This window comes from Thamnophis sirtalis, unplaced genomic scaffold (assembly GCF_051295495.1).
Source record: "Thamnophis sirtalis isolate CommonGarterSnake01/CBP01778 unplaced genomic scaffold, rThaSir2_p1.2 scaffold_7, whole genome shotgun sequence".
Taxonomy (NCBI): domain Eukaryota; kingdom Metazoa; phylum Chordata; class Lepidosauria; order Squamata; family Natricidae; genus Thamnophis; species Thamnophis sirtalis.
The window spans coordinates 19,564,253-19,587,752 of record NW_028261387.1 but is presented as its reverse complement, the minus strand read 5'-3'; the positions used below and the strand labels follow the sequence as shown (position 1 = coordinate 19,587,752).

The following is a 23,500-nucleotide window of genomic DNA, read 5'->3' as shown; positions in this document are numbered from 1 at the left end:
CCGCAAAACAGTCTGGCTGACAGCTCTCCTTTTATAGGCAGACTGTCAGCCAGCAACCAATTAATTTAAACCAATTCTCCCATTTAAACAGCGGACCTGACTGAAGACTTCAGATCTTGACTTCAGCAGCTAATTACAATATGTAACAAGTATGATTTGCCTTTTCTGTACCAATTACATCTTTAGGTTCCTGATGGTTTCTTTGCGCATTTCTATGCTGTTTGTGAACATATTAGCCCTGTTCTGGCATGGGGATTTTTAGGTCCTAGAAATTCCCTGAATGAATTTTGCAGCTACTTCAAGGTATGTGGCTTTATTTTATTAAGAGTTTACTGAATAAATGAAAATAGAGATGAACTAATAATTGTTTTATTAGACATCTTTCATTAACTAGAATCTTTTTATTTTATTTTTTTCCATTTATTTTTGCTAGAATCAGATTCTTTATTTCCTGAAAGATATTTTTGACTTTGAAAAAGTGCGATACTCGTCAGTGGATAATTTAGCTGAAGATCTTCTGCAATTGCTAATCCGGCACACTAATCTTTTATTGGTTTACTTTGGAGTAAATGGATGTCAACACCCAACAGCCAGTGATCTTTTAGAGGCAAAAGTACAATAAATTTCTGTTTTTGTTCTTCATATGAGGATATTTTGCCTTTTTCTCCAACAAGGAAATTTAATATTGTTTCTTTCAGAGCAAGTACCCAAAATGTATGATATTGTCGAATATGGCCTCAGGGAGGTTTAAAAATATACATGTCATTGCTTAAATTATTGCTGTACATATCATTTAAAATAGTTCAATTGTCCTTGGATTTATACGTAACATATATTTCTAAACTATTACATAAATATTATTTGTGGGGGATAAATACATAAATACAGATCTCTTTGTGATGAAAGTGATATAAAAATACATGTTATAGTAAATAAGTTCCTCCCAGGTTTACAATGTATAAATTAGGTAGTGCAAAACTTTCAAAAGCTCTACCTGGTGATGTGTTTGCCAAGATTTGCACCTTTTTTGTCTTAATTAATGTGCAATTAAAAAAAACATATACGGTGACAAATGATATAGTTTTTGTGTGTATAAGCTATAATTTATAGTGTAGCAACTGTATCAATGCATTTCGCCTTAGGACAATATTCTGTGGGCACTGTTGTAAAATTTAAGAGTTAATCATAATTTTTTTTTGTAAATTATGATGTTTTATGTTGGTTGTATTGCATAAAATCAGAGTCTGGTGAACCCTCGGCAGTTGTTTTGAGTAATTAATACTCTCTACCATATTTATTTATTTAGTATAGATTGCTAAATATATAGATAATTCTCTGCAGAGCTTTTAAAATTTTATACATACTATAAATAAGTTCTTGTCTAATTGAATTCATTATTTAAAGTATATTTTTAAGGGAAAAGATGTATATTAAAAAGAATAAAATGTTGCAAGGGTAAATACATGTTCCATTACAATTTTAAATATGTGTTTGTCTCTTTTTAAAACAATAGGGATGCCAGATTAATACCTTAAAGGGTCTAGTTTGTGTGTCGTGCACAGATGTTTTGTTTGATCATGGTTTATTGTATTATCCATAGTTGAGTATATGAAGCTGTAAGACATGGTTTATTAAGCACAATGGCCAGATTCGCAGAATACACCAATCCTCAATCATTCCACATTTTTATTTAGATTTAGAAGGATAAATGACCCTAAAGGGGTAATGTGATTGCTCTCTGAAACAGCACTAATCCTAGCTTTCAGCCAGAAAACTTAAGCCTACCTATAGTCTGTTTTGTCCTAACTTCATACATGCATAGTGTAAGTGTTTAGCTTTTATATTGTAGAAATTTGTTGGATTGAATTTTCAAGAAATCCCTTGCCCAGTTCTGCCTTACACTTCTAGTCTCTGTCCATTCTCTGCCACAAAATTAAACAGCTGATTTATCAAGCATTGAGATACCCTATTAGTTGAGTGTGTTCTGCATATTAATTGTTCTATATATTTTTATTAGATAAACTCGGATAGTGATAGTCCCTTGCATGAAGAAACATTTACTGCTACCCAGTCATCACATAAAAGTCCTAACATATTATAGCTGTCCAAAAATTGTGAATATATGATACAGGAAAATGTCACTTGAGTCTTTATATTATGTAATACTGTACATATTAATATGTTCAATATTCTTTTTCTGTCTATGCAAAAACAAATCAAGATAAGTCAATCTCTTTTTCCAAGCAACAATTAGAAAACCATTCCTTTTGCAAAAATGTAAAATATGCATTTATTGTAAACTGCCTAGAGTCACATAAAGACATATAACTTGAGCAAATAAATAGTTAATTGACAGATTCCTAATGTTTGATTAGTGGTATCTGAAAAGACTTAAGTAAATGAAAATTTGACTGGGCATCTAATGGAGGCAGAAAAAACACAATTAAAAAAAGAAATCCTGGCTTAAAAGCAAACCAGAGAGAGGGATCTATGGAAGTTAAGGCCATTGAAGAGGAAAATGGGTCAAATTCCATGAAGCAGGAAGGGGAAGCTGAGGTTGTCGTTGAATGATAGCATATATTTATAGCATTTATATATGCATTTTGTGTACCATGATTTCATAGTCAACTTATCACACAGAAGGACGCACCATTCTTTCTCTGGTCATAATACCTCAATAATAAGGGAGGAATAGATGTAACAGTGCAGGTTAGTAACTTTCACTGAATCCTGGGATGATTATTAGCAATAGCAATAGCAGTTAGACTTATATACCGCTTCATAGGGCTTTCAGCCCTCTCTAAGTGGTTTACAGAGTCAGCATATCGCCCCCACAGTCTGGGTCCTCATTTCACCCACCTCGGAAGGATAGAAGGCTGAGTCAACCTTGAGCCGGTGAGATTAGAACCGCTGAACTGCAGATAACAGTCAGCTGAAGTGGCCTGCAGTACTGCACCCTAACCACTGCGCCACCTCAGCTCTTTTTTTTTTTATTACAGGTAGTCCTCACTTAGCAACCAGTCAGGACTTGCAATTTGGTCAGTAAGTGAAACCACAACTGTGCTTACAAGTTGACTTCAGTGTTGCTTCCCTTTACAGACCCGCATAGGTCATCAATGTGAGGATCGATTGCAGATTGACTTTTCCCAATACTGTCATTAACTGCATATGGGAGCTAAACGAGGCAGTTGCTAAATGAGGACTCTCAGTACTGCTTCATACATTTAGGGCTAAACACACTGACATGAGATTAGATTAAATAAACCCTGAGTCAAATTCTCATTCACATTTGGAAGTTCACTGACAGTTTTGGGATTAATCACTATTTCGTAGCCCAACCTACCTCACAGGAGTGTTGTGGGGATAAAGCTGGAAGAGGAAATGGAGTATATTCCAATGTGTGTGGCTGGAATTAGCTACAGGGTTAGTTATTCCAAAACAAATATCAGCATTAGAAATATAATGTGTTGGTTTGATATCACACCTCAGGAAAACATGTTATGTAAATTCTTGAATGAATAAACATTGCTATTAGTAAATAAACTTTATGCTGGGTATGGCCTATTGTTCATTTTATATGAGAAAAAAAATGGAAACCAGGTGGGGAACAGACTAATCTCATCTTATTCTTTAGTCAGACACAAAACAAAGTAATAAAAACCTTCCCACTCCATACTCAACAAACTGACTTAAATGTTAGTAACACTCTGAGATACTCATGTATTTATCTTACAAGATCATTGCAATTGCTGATATGACAATAAGCTAATTTGACTACTACATACATTGGGATGGTTTCATCAATCTGATGCTGACTGGACTTCATGCTATCATAATTATCTGGTAAGTTTCTATTATTAGTCGCTCTGTGCAAGTTAGGGCTATAAAAAAAGCCACCAGCATTCACCCTCCCAACAGTTTCACTTCACAAAAGTGAAGCTTGCCAGAGATTTATCACTGTCCTAAAGAACCGTTATCCCCTCCATCTGGAATATCTGTATACGTGGAAGGAAAATACACATTCTCTTAAAACCAACAGTAAGTAATTCTTTTCCGCCAAAGTGTTTAGATCTAGCTGCATCTGTTTCAACAAAATTGTAGTAAGAAAAATAACAGAGATGACTTTGTGACTCTTATTGTGTATTTGTGTAAGAGGGGCTGATACGAGTTACTTAATTGGTATCAGATATTTTAGAAATCTATGTGCCCTCTACAAACTCCTGTTCTTCATTTATTAGGATTAATGGAAACTGTACCCCAAATATTTGGAAGAGAAGAAGTTGGAAAATGGCTATTTAGTGGCTTGACATTCCAAGGTTGAGGTTAAGGACATACTTAATTTCATATTAATAACTTAAATCAACTTTCACTGTCCCAATGTGGGAACAAAATGTGGCTTAAAAGGCAAACTTCTCCTGTTCCATTTGGTGCAGAATTTAAAAGCAAAGCAGTTTGTGGGGAGGAGGAGATCCTGAAACACAGCTTGATTTTTCTGTGACTTCTTGGACAAGCTGTATTTTGTCCGACAACGGCCCCGATTAATTTGTCATTATTTGGCTAAATAAATAAATAAGTGCTATTAGAAATACACTCTGAACATGCTCAGGAGTCCCTCATCGCTTTTAGACCGCTAAGCGATCGATGTCGGACACCAATTACTGTATATCCCGGCCCCTCTGCCTCCCGTCCCACTTTTTAACTTGCCCGATGCGTGGGGAGATTCTTTCTGAATTCAAGGGCGGCGGCGGCGGGAGGGGGGGGGGAGGTTTGGGAAATTCTGCAGTCGCCAGATATTTATAGCCTAGCGGCGTTTTCAGTCCAAAATAACCCTGCTGGGCCGCTGGAGGGGCCTCCGGAGGCGCGCCGAGGGTGCTGAGTGGGAGGGGGCGGCCGCCGTGTGTGTCGGGACAGCTGCAGCTCGGCCTGGGCGCGCTTGGAATGCAGGAACGGGCTGCGCACCGGGACTTTTATGGAAACTTGCAGAGCCCGAGGCTGGAGCCGCAGCCAGCAAAGAGGCGCGCAGCATCAAGGGTAGCAGTAGCAGAGACGCTCGGCCCGACTCTTCTCACGCCCAGCCAGCCATTCGGGATTAAACGAAAACGCACCGCGCAGCGCTCTCAGGTACCTCAAGATGGATTGTTGTGGTTTTTGTTTGTTGTTGTGGGGACGGGGACAAGCGGTAGCGATTCAGATACAAAGGACGGCCTGCGCTCGTCGTCTGTGACGCGCCTGGAGATGACAAGGCAGAGGGGAAACGGCGCGCGTTGCGGGGCAAGCGGGCTGCGGCTCGGTCTTTGAGGGAAAAGGCTTCGGGGGAGCTGAGCTGGCGGTTCGGTTTTCTGCCTTTGCCATGTCCCCCGACGAGGTCTTCTCCCTGCGTTGCATTTCGGCCTCGCCGAGGGTTCGCGGGGTACATTTAGACGGGGAGTGTCGAAAGTATCCTCTCACACGAACACGTGGTCTTTGCGGTTTTCGGTGCGGGTGGGTGGGTGGGTGCATGGGCGAGACTGGCCTTTTCCCCTCTGGCGCTTTAGCCCGGCTGCTTTAGCCTCTCCTCAGAAAAGCAGTCGCTCTCCCCTTCTGGACTGCCGTCGGAAAAGAAGAACAACAGGCTCGGTCTTTCCCGGCAGTTTTACTTGGACGAAAATCCCAGACGCACCCGACGCGTATAAAAATCTCAGCTGGTCAGTTGGGGAGGGGGGGATCGGACGATCGCCAAACTATTGTGCAATGAAATAACAGCCCGGGAGAAAAATTTCAAGACATCTTGAATGGGATAATAAAGCCAGATGTCGCTCATTTTCAAGAAGGGTTTTCTTATTCTGAATCTGAAACATGTGGCAAAACCCCCGAGTCTAGAATTTCCTGGGAGAGAGATCCTTTCTGCGCTCCCGCGTTTTGTGCGGTAGTAACATTTGTGTATACTGGAACTCAACATTTGTTGCGTTCCAATATTTTCCCACATTCCAGGCAAATCATGTATACGAATGTTTCCTTCCCAAATGTTAGAGTAAAGGAAGCCTTTCTCTGAAAGGTGTAGTGATTGACAGCTGGAAGGTAGTAGCAATGATAGTATCAGTAGTTAGTGGGAAGACAATAACTGCCAGAACTGTTGTTCCTGTCATTAGTATGTATGTGTGAAAGAGATGTGTGTGCTACTATCCTTGCATTATAAGTGGATTTTAAAAAAACAGAACTAAGAAACAATATTTTTGTTTTATAGCAAATATGTTTTTAAACTCAGACAAAGATGGCCAAAAATAAAAAAACTTAGCCACTACTTTTCGTATTTCAAACAGGATGTGTGAAAGAGCTATGTGCAAAAATATGTTGGCCTTTGGTTTTTATTGACAGAGCTCTTCCTCACATTCATGTTAATGTACATTCCTTCAGATCTTCAGTTGGCAGAAACATTTGTCTGTGCTCTAACTTGCTTCAGTAATGAGGCTGATGAGTGGTAGTCTCCTTACTGGTTTGATATCTGACAAGTCAAGAACAGAAATGGGTTAATTCTCCTGGCTGAATTTCTTCTCCCTTGGCATTATTGACCAGCATGAAAAAAACCCACCTATCATTGTCCTATATATATGGTTGGGCAAAGTTGAGTTAGTGAGGTCATGTGACATGTAGTGTTTAGTCACATAACAAGTTGCCAATGCAGAGTTGCTGTGCAGCTGTGACTTGTCAGTCAGACGGTTTTGAAATGCGTCTAACAACCTCCTGAAAGAGAATTAGACCAATGTCCAAAGATAGTCAGGCTGACAAGTCAATGACTCAGTGGAGACCATGGATTGAAGGGACCATGACTATATCAGAAATATTCTTTCCTGCCTTATCTTGCTCCCTTTTGGACCACCAATTTCTCTGCTGAGCTATTCTTCAACATGAGTTTAGTGCTTTTTCTTCTTTTTCAGAAGAGTGCTAAATGCCTGTACAGAAACAGAGTGACAAGTCACAGCTGTGCCACACCTCTCCATTAGTAATTTATCTATTGGACAGTTGGAAAGGTAGTTAAAACCTACATCCCACTCATCTGTCTCAAACCTGTCCCGCTATACATTAAAGAAAATGATTAGTGGTTGTTTTCTAGCTGGCTGGTGATGTTGTGGGAAGAGAAATACAGCCAAGTGAAGCCACCAATTGCTGTCCTTGAGTTGCCTTGCAACAAAACTCTAAGGACAGCCCCATTCACTGGCCTTGTTACTAAGATTAGAGGGGAGGCATAATTCATACTGGCTGAGTTTTGTGTCAGCTTAAGGAACTGGAGGAATGTGCATTAACAGCTGTAAGGAATAACCCCAAAACCAGAACCTGAAATTAAGCAGCCTTTGCATTGGACTGGAGATGAGACAAAGGCAATGTCACGAGGATATGTTTTTTTAAAAGATGGTTAGTGAAACATTTTTGTGCCATGTTTGATGGGATGTAAACATGAGCTTTTACATTTTGATGCTGAATTATATTAACAATGTTCATTGCTTTATATTACTTTGCATCATGTAAATAAGACAGAGATGGGGTATCTAAAGTGGTGTGTTTTATTTGATTTTGATGATACTGATACTTAAAATGTCAATATTTTAATTATATTGATAACTGGATATTCTGTACATCTTTAAGTGCCGTGCAGTGTCTCCAAAATATCTATGTCTCTATCAATGCTTCATTGTCTATTCTCTGAACTGAAGTAAACAAACTATTTTTTTTACCTTTATAGTGTTTCTGTCAACTTCGAACTGAACCTTAACAGTTTCAGTATTTTAAAAATGGCATCCAGCCTTACAGGATTGTTGTAACATGTATTGAAATAATGCACTGAGAAAGTAAACTATTAAACCTGATAATAATTATAGTTATATATCTACTTGAGCTATAATAAATAATAACATGTGTTCTTTTAAATATAGGTTCGTTATGTTATTTAGTCTGGCACCAGGTGCTAATTCAAATAAAAATACATGGGCACAATTTTGTTGAATTAATTTAATTTGCTTAATTCAATGTTCATTTTTCTACTTTCAGAAGTACTAAAGTAGAATTCTTTCTCTGAAGTTTTCTAAGGGATTGTCTGTCTCCCATGGTTTCTGCCCATCTGGTAAGATCAGGCAAAGCCAATATGATTTGGGTCATTTCAATCAATAGGCCCATCTTTTGGGACCCAGACCTATGACTTTTCTGTCATATCATCTGTCCTATGGAATGATAATGCTTCAGGCATCATGTAGCTCCTACTCCAAAGGTGAGAGATGTTCCAGAAGTCTTTACAAATCTCTGGCTAATGGGTAGTATGGCAGTGGAGCAGTGGTAGGTTTCAAATTTTTAAAAAACCTATTCTGTGGGTGTGGCTTATTTTGTGGGCATGGCTTGGCAGTCATGTGACCGGGCAGGTATGGACAACTTGACATCACTCATGCACCTTCAGTCACATGACCACCACTCCCAAGCCATGTGGCAAAAAAATTTGGGACTCCTATGAAAGGGGGGGAGAGAGAGGGGAAAACCTTCCAAAAATAGACAACTGGAGGATTAAGGGCCGAAATCAGGGAGTTCAGAGGAGACAGGACAGAGGGGAATCCAGTAGAAAGCTATCACACTCTGGAGAAAGAACTTTGGGAGATCAGAGGAGGCAGGAACAGGGGGGAATCCAGTAGAAAGCTATCACATTCTGGGGAAAGAACTTTGGGAGATCTGAAAAGGCAGGACAGAGGGGAATCCAGTAGAAAGCTATCACACTCTGGAGAAAGAACTTTGGGAGATCAGAGGAGGCAGGACAGAGGGGAATCCAGTAGAAAGCTATCACACACTGGGGAAAGAACTTTGGGAGATCGGTGGAAGAAGGCAGAGAGGAATCCAGGAGAAAACTCCTGAGCTTGCCGCTGCTATCTGGTGGATTGTGTCGCTGGACCTCTCCATGCTTCTCCGTTCACCACCACCACTCCCAGGTATGGGACTTGACACCGAATTGGGCTAGGATATTGTGGACGGGCGGGGGGAGTGAGCGATGGAGCTGCTTCCGGACAGGTGGGGGTGAGCGAGCAAGCAACAGGGCCTGGGCAGGCATTCCGGAAGTTACATCCGGGTCTACTAGTCAAACCTCCTCTCACTGGATCGGTAAATTTCATCATCCAGTTCTTCCGAGCTGGTGCGAACTAGCAGAAACCCACCACTGCTGTGGAGACTTGCTAGTTGTTTTCTGTTTAATTAATTAAATATATATTAATTAATGTAGAAATTCAAGAGAGTAGTGATAAAGATATGAGTCAATATAGGCAGGCCCATATGCTCCAGGAAGGGTCTCTAGTAGTATACCAGTTGCAACTGGGCAAAAGTCCTTCTAGCCATGTCTTCCACTTGTCATCCACCAGTAATCAACTGTCTAGGAGGACCTTTGAGAGACAACAATAGAGCCAACAAAGAAACATAAAACAACAAAATAGAGTTCAGTGCTTTCAGGTTTCATCTGTTTCATCTCAACTATTGGATGAAACATATTGACTCCAGAACACTATTCTATTGTACCAGGGCAAATAGGTAAACAGAAAATTTTTGTCACTTATGCAAAATACCATAGTGAGGAGGAAAGAAAGGAATAAGACTTGATTTAGAAACTGATAGGCCTATTTAAATAAAGAGTGAATCTAGTAATTCAACTGCCATCAGTCACCACAGTGTCTGATGGCGTGATTGAAGAGGTCAAATGAGTGAAGACACTGGTATTTTTTCTGCTGGCCAGAAAAATGGAGAAAGCAGAGCAGGAAGAAGTCAAATTGTGGTTTTTAAGGATTTTGGGAAAGTTTGAGAAGCAGTTTCTAAAACACAAATACAAATACATAAATTCACACAGAAAGTATATGCCAGTATTTAATATTTTTTTTTAAAGAGGCCAGCTGATGGCCCTTCAAATTGCTTTAAGTGTAATGATTTCAAAGTCAAAAATCAAAGAGGAAAATGGGCTGGGTTCATAATTAGAGAAACATTCCTATCTTTTTATAAACCTGCAATTCAGGTTTATAAAACCTGTAACATCTGCATATGCTGGTGTTCAGGTTACATTTGCCAAAATATTCCTGTTTCCACTTGTATTGAAAGAAAAGCATTGGCACATTTTCCTTCCATGTTGATTCTTTCTGTGAGCATACACTTTTATTGATATGTAGTTGAATGCCACACAGTATCCTATACATCTAGTGTTTAATTTTAACTATATAACCTGCTGTTTTCCCAAATTACACCTGTCTTACTTGTAGTTATACATTGTTCACCATTGCTTTTCTCCTATAGGTAGATGTTAAAATACAGGACCATTAGAAGCTACCAAAAATATAATTCAGTCCAGTGGTGGGATTCAGCCAGTCTGGGTCGGTTCAGACAAACCACTTGTTAAATAGCTGGCTTGCCCCGCCCCTTCTTGCCCCGCCCTTTCCAGGAGTCCCCCTGCACCCCATTTTGGCTGCCAGGTAAGTGCAGGGAGGCCTACTAGGCCCAAAACGTGGCACAGTGGGGGTGTAGTGTGGCTCTCCTGCAGCCCATTTTTGCTCCCAGGAGGCTGCAAGGAGGTCTGTTAGGTCCAAAATGGGGCTCATGGGGTGTGTGGCACCCCCCTGCAATCTGTTTTTGCTCCCAGGGGGATGCAGGAGGCTGAGCGCTGCCTGTCACATCCCCTGGCCATACCCACCATGGTCATGTCCACGCAGCCAGTCATTAGGGCATTGAACCCATTGTTAAATTATTTGATTCCCACCACTGATTCAGTCCTTTATAATAAGCTGTACAGTACCAGCACAATATCTGGGGTATCTGTCTGTCTGTCTGTATGTTTGTATGCATATGTGTTCTACTGCATTAACCCAACTCTGCAGCCACTGTTGGAATAATAGCACAGCCTAATGATGCAGGAGACTTCCCTATAAGAAAGCAGTTCAGTTGTTGGAATTAATCACTTTCTGTTTTTCCCATTCTAAGCAGTAATTGCAAACATTTGAAACTGGTCAAAGGAACAAAATTTGGCAGAAAACCTTTGGAAATTAAAATGCTTGGTCATTTAATATACTTAATGACTTTTTTGAGTTTGTAGCACCTGAATAGATTGATTTTTGTGACTCTGTCGATTGTATTGAACAACCAGAGGAATAATAGGAATAATTGATGAAACCTGTCCAATTATGTGAAAAAGGAAGTACAGCCTCTTTGAGTTCTGTGGTTTTACATACCAGGACGGAGTAAACAAACATCTGGTCCTTAGCAGTTCATAAAATAGGTAAATACAACCTCAAATGAACAACAATACCTGACATATTACACCATTGTAATCATTTATTTTACACAAAAAAAGCTGGAATGAAGAAGTCATGTGACGATGACATAATGTAATAGTATGTTATATGTTGTTGTTTATTTGAGGTTGTATTTATCTACTTTTAAGAACTGCCAAGGACCAAATGATTTTTACTATGTCCCGATATGTAAAATCATAGAAGTCAAGGTGGGTATACTTTCTTTGCCATATGACTGTATGCTGCCTGACTATCAATAGTTCCAGGTGACGCACGTTAAAATATAGTATTTTTTGTGACAGGGATATTAAGGAATCTTATCTGCCCCCAAGAATGTAGGAAAGGGTAATAAATTAAGTAAAACTCTATCCACGGTACATTTTGGAAACAGATGCTTTAACCCAAGGCAGGAGCAGGTGGACTATTGTATTTTCTTTTTCAAGACACATGTTATGACTGAGGATTCACAGAAAAACACTATTTGATTAAGTATCTGTACCAAAAATGCAAGGATGGGTAGTTGTTTTGAATTTGAAGCTACATTTTTTTTTTGTTTGGAGAGATTGCTGTGGATCACCGGGACTATAAAAGTCATAATATCAGCAATGGATGAGAACAGAGTTTTCAGCCTGTTTTCTCTCCTACATGATGAGATTTAGTTTTTAAGATACATTAAGCATATTGGATGCTTAATGTAATTACTGTTATTTCCTTTAGTTTCTCACTGTCTTCTGGCATTTGCTACCAAATGATGGCAGAATTTTTGTCAGTATGTGCCCTGCAGATTGTTTACCTGATCTACAAGCCCTCAAACATCTGTTGGCTCCAAAGGTTTTTCTTGAAATACTCCTACTGAAATTATAGAGGCAGTAATAAACTCTTACCTAGGGTTTAAAAAAAAAAGGTTTTACTAAACAAATAACTCTGTGATCCATTGGGCTATCCTTTAAGAAAAAGGTAATAGAGTCTGATGTCACCAGAATGAACATTACATTTTAGTTAATTGTATTGCTATTACACGAGTGGACAAAAAAGCAGTGGGAGCAGTAACAATTTCTGGCTACTTGCCAGCTTCCTCATTAACCTTTACTTGTGGAAAACTGGCAAAGAGCATCTGAAATCATGATCACCTGAGCATGGAGATGCTGTGATAACCACAACTTTGCAAATAAAACTCATCTGAATATTCTGGAAATTTCAATTCCAGTGGAGTAATGGGTCCAGGAGTTTTTATGCATTCTTTAAGTTAGCAGATATTTAGATAGCTTGATTCAAAGATTGTTGCGGTACATTGCCTCATTTGGGCTAACTTGAGAGTAGAATCAGACAAACAAATAAACATAAGAATTTTAGTACAGGTAGTCCTCGACTTAGACAATCGAGCCCCAAATTTCTGTCAAGTGAGACATTCGTTAAATGAATTTTGCCCCATTTGATGACATTTCTTGCCACAGTTGTTAAGTGAATCACTGAAGTTTTAAAGTTAGTAACTTGGTTGTTAAGTGAATCTGGCTTCCCCATTGACTTTGCTTGTCGGAAGGTCACAAAAGGGGATCACATGAACCCCAGGACACTGCAATCGTCAGAAATATGAACCAGATGCCAAGCATCTGAATTTTGATCACGTGACCATGGGTATGCTGCAAAGATTGTAATTGTCATGTCACTTTATTCAGTGTCATTGTAACTTTGAACACTCATTAAGTGAACTGTTGTAAGTCGAGGACTACTTGTGATATATGGATAGATTCCAGGTCACTAAGGATTTTAAAGGTCAGTACTTTTATTTGGAAGCAGATGGGCAAGCAATAAAATTCTATGATTGTACATTGATTTTAGCAGTTTGATTTAATGAGCCACCGCAGCTCTGAAGAACAGTTATTATATAGATTGAAAATGACCAACAATAAGACATTAAGATAAGAATGTGTAACACAGGCATAAGTGAAAGAATATCTAAATCAAAGCCTATGAAACAGTTTCAAGATCAAAAAGAATATAGCTCATAAAGTCAATGGCTTCCATTTATTTATAAACTGTTACTTAAAAGCAGTGGTGGGATTCAGCCAATTTGCACCTATTCGGGAGAACCAGTTGTTAACATTCTAAGCAGTTCGGAGAACCAGTTGTTGGAAGAAATCTCATTTTGTTTTTTTCCCATTTTACAGGGCTAATCCTGTAAGAAAGGCAGGAAGGAAACATTCTGATATTGTTTCTAACCTAATATTTATTGCCCTGCTTACAGAAACTGCCTCTCCAGTTAACCCTTATTACATTGTAACAGCTAAGGCATAGCGCCCATCGACCTGAGTGGTGTTGAGTTGGCCACGCCCACACTAAAATCATGACCACCGAGCCACGCCTATCCAGCTGGTCATTAGGGCAGACAACCGGTTGTTAAATTATTTGAATCCCACCACTACTTAGAAGTATAGGAAATAAATTAGTTTGAACTTTCATTATAGGAGGATAAAAAGAATAGAAACCTATGGAAAAGGAATTCCCAGAGAAATTCTAAATGATGGGAGGAAAGCAATTATTCTTATGCTCAAAAACTATGAGGAGACTCCAAGGAAGTACATACCAGTCAAGCTAGCATCAATCCTTCAGACCAACCTAGAGGAAATCATAAAGTGATTGGTCAGCAAGCAGTTTGAAAGCAGTGCAGTGATTACTAGAAGTCAGCATGGATATGACAAAAATAAGTCTTGTCAGGTTTATTTTTTGAAGTTCTTAATAGATTATTGGAATGCTGCATACATATCTTGTATTCAACAAAGCATTTAATTAAGATGTTCTGATTAACAAAACATTTAAATATAGGTTAGATTACATGACTTTGAGGTGGATTAACTACTTTGAAATTCCTCATCAGGCTGGAATGATATATTAAGTTGCTACAGGAATTGATCCTCAATCACATATTAATATAGATTAATTACTTGATTGAAGGAATGTTTACTTCATTAGCAGATGACTCGAAACTGGATTGGGCAGAAGGCAGAAATAAATCCAAATAAACTTGGTAGGATTAGACAGATAGATTAGACAGATACTTAAAAGCGACCTGAACCTATTAGAACGATTCCAGCTAAGATGCCTGCGCAACATTCTGCACATAACTCTACGGGACCGATGGAAAAACGAAACGGTATTGCAGCTGTGTAAAAACCAAACTACAATCGAACTTTACCTAAGAAGACAACGACTTAGATGGTTTGGACACGTTTGCCGTATGGACAATAGCCGATTACCTTACCGATCGATTAACTCGCTGCGACCGGATGGGTGGAAAATCGCATGAAATGCCCCAAAGAAAACGTGGATATCCCAAGTCGCTCATGATCTTCAACCACTCCATTTCTCGATAACCGATGCCCAACAAGCCGCCCTAAATCGGAATCAATGGCGTGCTGTAATCCGTGACGTCCTGCCCCTGGCCTTCACAATGCAACGGTCACTACCCTATGGACGTTGACATTTACAAAGATTAAGTCCAAGTCCAAGACAGATAGTGGGCTAAAATAATATTGTGAAGTTTAACATGAATAAATGCACAATTCTTATTGTAAAAAATGGATTCAAAATATAGGGCACTGAACACAAATGTGATGATCACGTGTAGAATTTTTTTTTTCTACAATTGCAAGCCGACTGACTTTAGTTAATTGAACTTGAATTAATTGAATATTTTATTTAATCTATAATATACTACGTATGGCAATAGTCTAACATGGAAATGGCTACTGCCAAACGGTAACTGTTTGAATAACTGTTTGAATAACTCTACAAGTGGGACGGAATGTAAATTTGGCCTTGGAAAGGGAACTTTTAAGGCAGGAGTTTCAGGAAAGATTGCTCAGGTTCTGAAAACAGAAAGCATGAGAAAGAAGCTCAAAATATTCCCACCTTGTCCTTGCTTAGTATCAGCTGAAGAGAAAAAAAAATCTAGCAAGATTTTAAGGTTATGTTATTCTATGCTACAATAAACATTTCTGGAATTCCTGCTGCACTTATTTCTTGACCTCATCTTGTTTGAAGAGATAACAGTTTCCCTTTTTTTTTTAAAGAAAAGAAAAAGAGGCATTTATTCTCTAAAATGGAAGGTGCAAAATGTGATTCTAGCCAGATTCAAACTACCAGAAGAGGTGGATGTAGGAGTAGCTACAAATTGCAGTCCTGCAAGTTCAGAAGGAATATTATTCAGACCTTGGCTGATCTAAAAAAAAACAACTAAGTAAATTTATTAGTATTTGTATGGGTGACAGTGGTGAAATAACAGCTCTGTAGTAGACTTGAAAGTAAAAAACAGATCCAGAAAAATTTAATGGTAAATTAGTTCTGTATTACGGTATTGGTAACATAACTGCACAGTATATACATGTAAGTCACTAAGAATAGAGTTTGGCTCATGGAAGACTTCACATTTTGTCTTTATCATCCCATCCAGAAAACTTCAAACAGGTTTAACAAGTAACACTCTATATGTAAAAAAGTTAATTAAATCAAGGAAGGGAAATAATTATAAGTACACTAGAATGGGAAACGGAAGGTGGTGAGTTCAAGTCATGAAAGCCAGCTGGGTGACTTTGGGGTAACCACTCCCTCTCAAGCTCAAGGGATTGTTGTGGTGGAAAATAAGAGAGGAAAGGTGTGTTGAATATATTCACTCCTTTGAGTTGTTTGTAAAAATAATAAAGATGGGAGACAAATATAAATAAAGGTTTAACTTTCTCTCAAGCTTTCGTAACATCTTCCACAGAGCTTTTAATTGTGAGGAACAAGATAGTTGTTAACTTTTGGGGTTGTGGGTTGCTTTCCTATGCTTGAAGACTTCATTTAGTTTTCTGTAAACCATGTAGATTCAGATTTTGTAAACAAATGAGGGAAAATATTTTTCTACTAAGCAGTTTCATGAGAGGAATGGTACAGGTTTTGGCAGTACAATAATGTGAACATGCTGAAGGATCAGAAAAATATATACAAGGAATAGGAATTGAAGTGCTGCCTCAATGGCTGAGTTCATACACCACACCACAGTAAGTCATTGCCCCTGTTTGTGTAATATGCTGCCCATTTGCCTCATTATTTTTAACCATTAACGGTTCTTGTGTGTTTATTATCCAAATTCAATAATGGCGCTCCAGTATTGATCAATACGCTTAATTTTAGGGAAAGCAAGTAGCTACATGGGCCCAGGCTAAGAAGGCAATTTGTGTGTCTCATTAATCAGGCAGGTTGGCTTAGTATGTCAACTGCTTGTGAGGCAGTTTAGATTTTAATTTTGCCATAAAATAAGGGCTGTTTTATATTATTTTATATTATGCTGTAATTCTACTTTCATAGTAAGGTTTCCATTATGTTTACCCTTATACAGTATACTAAGGGCATTCACTTACAACAAATTTAACTGTATGCTAAATTATTTTAAGTTACCTACAGATGAATAGGGTAAAGTGACCCTAGCTGAGATTAACTTGCTTTGCATAATATGCAAAACCATGATATATTTTTAAAAAACCTGCATTCAGAGGGATTTACTTCCAGCCTTAGAACTCTTAGACTAACTTAAGGGACAATGGGGTTTTTACTTAGCTTTAGCTTAGCTTGGCATATGAACTCAGCTATATATTTATGTAGTGTATGTCATATCATACAGGAACCAGCAATATGTATTAACTTTTCATCTAGATTAATAAATCACAATAAAATATAAATGCTAAAAAGATCTATGTTCAAATACTAATGTCTGGACCATCTAACCATTGAAGCACAGCATTGTTTATATGATGCTGATAAACAGATACTGGACTAGTATATGCTTCTCTCGGCTTAATATATGTAAGCCCTCAGCTTACAACCAATCACGATGCAATCTACAGTTTGATATTGGACCCCACAGTCACACTGATGAGAGGATACTATGCCCCATTTATACTGTGAGTCCCAGCAGAAACTGTGTGAGGTACAAACCCTGTTCAGGATTGCCCATTGCTGGTGTAGTAGTTCAAAGCCTGGCATCTTTTTTGTGTGGTCATTTATGTGTCTTTCTATGTCTGGTGTTTGGTGACCCTTTTGGCTTTCTATTGGGAATTGATGTTATCATCATTGGGCAGATGTTGTGCAAGTGCCAATGGGGGCTTCCTATATTTCAGTCTTCTGGCTGATAAATGAGGAAAGTTGGTGTGCACAGGTAGGAGTTGTTCATCATTTTTCTCTATTCTCTCACTAGTGCATCATGCCTTTGTAAATCTGGTGGTACTATATGGCTCAGAACAGGAAGCCAGCAAGTCAGAGTGGTTTTGATACAACCACTTATCCTCATGGTGTTACTGAGTCTGTGAACTCAGCTAAACATGTTTTAATCATCATAACATGGTCATGTGTATAAAGTGAGTCTGTAGGTTGAGAGTCACCTGACATATACTGAATTGGTAAAAAACAAAATAATTAGGGCTAGATCCTGCTTTAGGGCTTTCATGTTCAAACTGCTAGAATCTGGATGATCACTTTATGGCAGCAAAGAAAGTTTGCATATATCCAGTGGGCAGACTTTGGTCCCATTGATCAAGCAGTATTATCTAGAACAGTGTTTCTCAACCTTGGCAATTTGAAGATGTCCGGACTTCAACTCCCAGAATACCCCAGCCAGCGAATGCTGGCTGGGGAATTCTGGGAGTTGAAGTCCGGACATCTTCAAGTTGCCAAGGTTGAGAAACACTGATCTAGAACATGTTGGGAACCACTGATCTAGAGAGACCCCGGAGATGCATCTTCTGTGTCATAGCATCTGCCTCTGGAATTAGGTCCCTCGAGATCTAGATGATTTCCCATATGGTGTTTAGGAAGTTGTCAAAGACCTGGTTACAGTATTCTCCCAGGCTTTGGGGCAGGGTGATGGTTGATCTCCTACCTGACAGGTTGGCTTGGCTTGGTTTACTATATATGTTTGATTTGGGGCTGCTTACAATCTGTCTTTTGTCGTTTTAAAAATGTTGGCCTGCCGGAATTGTTGGATGTGGGGTAGTCTACATATTGTATAAATATCAAAGAAAGTACATTTTTGTAGCCCATATATGGAAGATCTTACCTGCCAATGTTATATTTATTGTATCTGTAGGACACTGCATTCTAGTTAGACTTCTGATGGTTCCATTCTTTAAATTTTTAGAAGACTTTTAAAAAGCAAATATATATATATATTATGTCTTGTATAGGTAAAACAGAAGACGGACATTTTTGCAGACATTTCTTACTGGATTGCAGAAAGGAATCATGACTGACGTCGCACAGAAGACAGAAGTACGTATGAGATTCAAAAGGAAAGTACTTATTATGCTGTTTCTCTGCATTCTCAAAATAATATAAAGAATCTTAAATTATGATTCACGAACAATACTGGGAGATAAAGTCATGTTTATGCTGAGAGATTTATTAAAATTAAAATGTTTAACTAATAGGCTTTTTTTTAAAATGAATGCCTTAATAGACTAAAATTTGTCCATAAAATATTAATTAAATTAAAATTTAATTCAATTCTTAATCTGTATTGTGTTAGTGTTAACATGCCTGAATGCTATGTTCAAAGACATTTTGTTGATTTAGAGAAAATATACAAGTAAAGATGCTGGAGTTGTGAAATATTTTGCAAAATATGAAACTGAAGGCTAGTTGCTAAATGTGGAAGTAAAGCATGTATAAGAATAAGTGGATAATAATAAATAGTTCATTGCTGAGTTGAAGATAGATAAGGGTACCTTGCCTGGGTTTAATGTATTTATAGACAAATGTTACAAGAAATGCTTGTCACAACTTTGCAAGTGTGTTGACTGGGGCCATGAATGTGTGTATATCACAGTATGAAATCAATTTTTTGTTGTGAATTTGAATGATTTGCAGTGAATATTAGACTATATGATGCAACAAAGAGAACTGATCTAATAATCATCAAAGACTAAGTACATATGGATTTGATAAGGAAAATTGAGCAAATAATTGTACGTTATATATAAATGGTAAAAACTAGGGCAAATTGATAAATTAATAGACCTTGTCCGAATGTTTGGAAAACAGACAAAAAGGTTTGGTAAAAGGTTGGTGGATAGTGTGAGATCTGTTTAAGGAATGAATGTTTGGTGAAAATTGGATGGGATCCTCTAAAAGAAGTGAAAAGTTTAAAACATCAAAAGCAATGTATGAAACAATGCAGGGAATGGTGGAAGCAAGCATGGTTTTTAGAACTCTATGGAGAAATGAAACAAACAATGTTGGTAAAACTCCTTCAGGCAAATTTTTTTTTTTTTGACATCTTTAATTTATTTTGCCCACTCTTTCTGCTTCTCTTTTATTTACATAATACTGCTTTCATAAAAATGAAAGTGCTAGATACAGCATGCATCTACGTATCTAACACACTGTGCAATGTATCTTCATTTGCTTCTGTCATCTTTTCCTGATCTTTGCCTTTTCTACATCTTCACTAAGATTCTGCTTTCTTCATCTAAACCTGTACAAAAGTCCTATGTGCCCAAACTTCGAAAAGGTGATATAAAGGATAAATTTGAAGCCATGCAGAAAACAAGGGAAGAAAAAAATCAGAGACGAACAAAAGAAGAAAAGCAAAGACGAAGAGAACAATATATTAGAGAGAAAGAATGGAACAGGCGAAAGCAGGAGGTCATTTCCTTTGCAATTATTATTTGTTTCTGTTGGTTTGATTTCGGTTATACTACAATGCTGATATAGAAAATATATTTGAATCTTATATAAAAATGTACCAGAGTTTTTAAGACTGTCCGGATTAATATCTTTGATCCATTATTCAGATGAAAGAACTTCTTGCTTCTGATGATGATGAAGAAAACTCTTCTAAAGTAGAGAAAGCCTATGTTCCAAAACTTATAGGTAAGGGAAATTTTATAAAGGTCTTAATCTCCATCATCAACGCTTTAATATCATACTATACATTGTCTAAAACATTCCACTTCTGCACTATTACCAACGTTGAAGCAAAATGCCATTGCCGATCTGATGTCTTTACTAGTAATATATTAATATATGTATTAATATATCAATAATATACTATTTTGGATGGATAGATAAATGGATAGATAATATAATGGCAAGTTATCTTTGTGCTGTCCCCTTTTAGGATGAAAAGATAATGGTGATATTTTAATATTTCCTACATGAATCAGAAAATAGACCTAGAGGTATATTGGGAGCATTCATTTTTGTTTTGTTTGCTCATAGGAACTGTGAAAGGAAAGTTTGCAGAAATGGAAAAGCAGAGGCAAGAAGAAGAAAAGAAAAGGATGGAAGAGGAGAGACAACGAAGAATTGAACAAGATTCAATAGAAAAAAGAAAAATTCAGAGGGAACTGGCCAAAAAAGCTCATGAGGTATGATTATTGAGCTTGGTAAAATATGCTTCATATATAAAAATAGCCATGCAAATTTCGATAAGGATAGTAGTATTCAATTGTAGTTTCAAAGGGAAAGCCTTCATATTGTGTATGAAATGGTTTTAAAAAAAAATTAGTGTTGCACTGTATGTGTGTAAATATTTTTAACACTTAGTTATAACATGTGGTCTCTTTTTTATCTGTATTAAAAGAGTAACCTTATATTTTAAGTTGTTGGCAAATTACTTTTATTGATCTGATATTCTTGCAGTTTTTCTAGTTAGAATAGATGTGCTTTCTTTTTGCCAGTAAAATAGTTCATTTCCAGAAGGGACTTAACTTCTATGGAAATTCTTGCAGGAAGAAGGGAATGGAATTAAATTTTATCCAGTCTAGCTGAAACTCCTGGTGCTGTATCCATGACCTGTTCAATATTTTTCTTTTCCATAGAGCACACTCTTCTATAAATTCTTCTAGCAGGATAGCCCTATTGGTCAAACTTCACTCAGAAGTAGTTCCCCCCCCCCAAGCCAAAAAGTAAAATAAATCAAGCTGAACTTGCGTCATTAACCACCTGTAGTTTCAGTAGTTTACTTGCAGTATAAGGGTGGGAGAGTTGATTCTTTTGGCTTTTTCAGTGGCATCCATTTTTTTATAGTATAGAATTTTATAGAATTCATTTTATTGGAGTTATGCTATTGCATAATATGCTCTGCTTAATGTTAAACTGGTAAATAGTAGTAGTAGTAGTATAGTAAATGTTTTATTTTAAGATCTTTGTCCTGGGATCAGACTCCTAATGCTATTATCTTCTCAATAGAATGCCAAATATGATAGATAAGTAGAAACATAAATCTGGTAATTGATTGTTACCAACCGTATGTCTCTTAACATAAGATACATCACTTAATATTATTGGAGACAGAAAATGTCAATATTACTAAATATCTAAAATTGAAAGTTGGGGAAGCAAAATAAGATTTCCTTGTATTGAAAATTACCAGTGAGATACATAGGTTGGGTTTACATATTACTCTAAAGCATAATGTGGTTTGAATTTTGTATTAGTGAATTATGTTGATTATATTGATAATGGCTTATTCAATAAATCATTAAAAACATGAGAATGCAGACATTGAGGAAAATGAGGTAAGATGTTTCTAGTTTTCTTTGAACAAAAAATAACCATGCTTTTTATTGGGATACAAATATTAAGAAGCCAGACATAATACTATAAATGAAACTTGTGTTCGAAGTATCTTTGCAAATTATTACTATTTTAAATTTTAAAAAGTACAAGATTCAATTTAAAGACTGTCCCGAGACTGAAGTTTTGTACTAACATTCTTTTTTTAAAAATATGGAATAAAATATATCAAAATGAATATGTTGTAAACTAATGTTTATATTGAGAATGAGGATTGTGTCCGTGATATGTAATTACTAGACATTAAATAGCACTAGATATTTTAGTATCCTTTATCAGGATAAAAACTCGTATTAGTTCAGTAAGTTATTTTTAGATTACCTTTATAATATCTGCACTGCATTTTTCTTCCAAACAAATTGTTTAGCTGTATAATTATAATTAAATATTACTAAGAAGTCACAGAAATACTCCGACTATATGTTAGCTTTAGTAAGTAATCCTTCATATCTTTGTTATTAGCACTAAGGTTTCATATGTACATAAAATGGGGAGGACAATGCATTAAATTTAAATCATTTGAAATGTTCATTTCATGATAGATAGTGTAACAAACTTTCTGCCCTTGAAATGTACTTGTTTTATAGTATATTTTGTATTCATTGCTGTAAACCAAAACTAAATTTAATAATTTTAATATTATTACTGTAGACATGAAGATGCTGTACACATAATGATGCTAATCAACAGTTCTATAATTCAGTAGTAGTTTTATGAGAATAGCACGTAGTTTTACATTAATTGATAAAATTAATGTGAACTAATGCTAAACTAATTAATAGAGAAGAGTAAATGAATATAAGTATTAGAAGGTAACCCCAAAATAATAATTCAGATTAAAACTAAGGAGGTCTAGAAAATTATGTTATAAATAAAACAGTTCCAAAAAATTAGACAATTTGTTTAAATGTTATCTTCCTCCTTTGCCAAAATCAGAGAAGTATTCAAATTTGACAAAGTACATTTATCAGCAGTCCACAGTCACAAATCAATTAAAATCAGACAAAACATTGTAGAATGATCATTTTCTAAGCCACCGTTCATGTCCCTCTAAAATATAACGCTTAATGTGTTAAGAGGTTCTAAATGTTGGTGATGTAGCCAAGATTGTCATCAAGGTTCATCTTTAATGCATATTACATAGTTGTTGCCATTGAAATCATACGCTAGTTTCTTTAAAGAAAGAATGTTTTATATTCATTAGATTTAAATTTAACACAATTAAAAAAGATACTGAAGAGGTAGAATGAAGAATGGATGAAGAATACAAGAGAACAAGACCAGCTTGTTTTACACGTGGCTCAGTTTAGATAATATGCAATATCCATATCTGTATTTGAGCTGACACCACAGCATTGAAATTATTTGCTGATGGAATTCAATAAAATGAAGAAAAGAAAGGTTTGGGGTATTGATTTCCAAAGGAAAAATTGTACCGAGAAAACACATTAATTGGGACATAAACTGTAATTGTATGAACAAAATATACCCCTAACCATGCTTCCCTAGTCTACAAGGGATTTTCAGATCATGGAACGGGGGGAAAAAGGGATGGTATTCTTTGCAATAAAAATAATCCAGTTAAATTTATTGTCAAGTTTCTGCAGTATGTGGTT

At 36.9% G+C, this 23,500-nt stretch overlaps 2 protein-coding genes across 7 annotated transcripts in view; both read left to right on the top strand.

Moving 5' to 3' along the window:
* Window positions 1-1,484, top strand: part of MIGA1 (mitoguardin 1) — a 38,027-nt gene extending 36,543 nt beyond the window's left edge. The window contains exons 16-17 of the mRNA XM_014069415.2: window positions 187-303; window positions 434-1,484. Coding sequence (XP_013924890.2) covers window positions 187-303; window positions 434-622 — 306 coding nt within the window. The 3' untranslated portion in view covers window positions 623-1,484. The remainder of the gene's footprint in view (window positions 1-186; window positions 304-433) is intronic.
* Window positions 1,485-3,917: 2,433 nt separating this feature from the next.
* Window positions 3,918-23,500, top strand: part of NEXN (nexilin F-actin binding protein) — a 35,063-nt gene continuing 15,480 nt past the window's right edge. For 2 of the 6 annotated variants that reach the window (XM_087719440.1, XM_087719438.1), the window contains exons 1-5: window positions 4,891-5,121; window positions 18,491-18,575; window positions 19,758-19,949; window positions 20,099-20,177; window positions 20,526-20,674. In XM_087719440.1, coding sequence (XP_087575566.1) covers window positions 18,549-18,575; window positions 19,758-19,949; window positions 20,099-20,177; window positions 20,526-20,674 — 447 coding nt within the window. In that variant the 5' untranslated portion in view covers window positions 4,891-5,121; window positions 18,491-18,548. Of the gene's footprint in view, window positions 4,039-4,890; window positions 5,122-5,665; window positions 5,685-18,490; window positions 18,576-19,757; window positions 19,950-20,098; window positions 20,178-20,525; window positions 20,675-23,500 lie in introns of those variants that run through there. The other 4 variants (XM_087719439.1, XM_087719441.1, XM_014069469.2 and 1 more) reach the window with 4 other exon arrangements.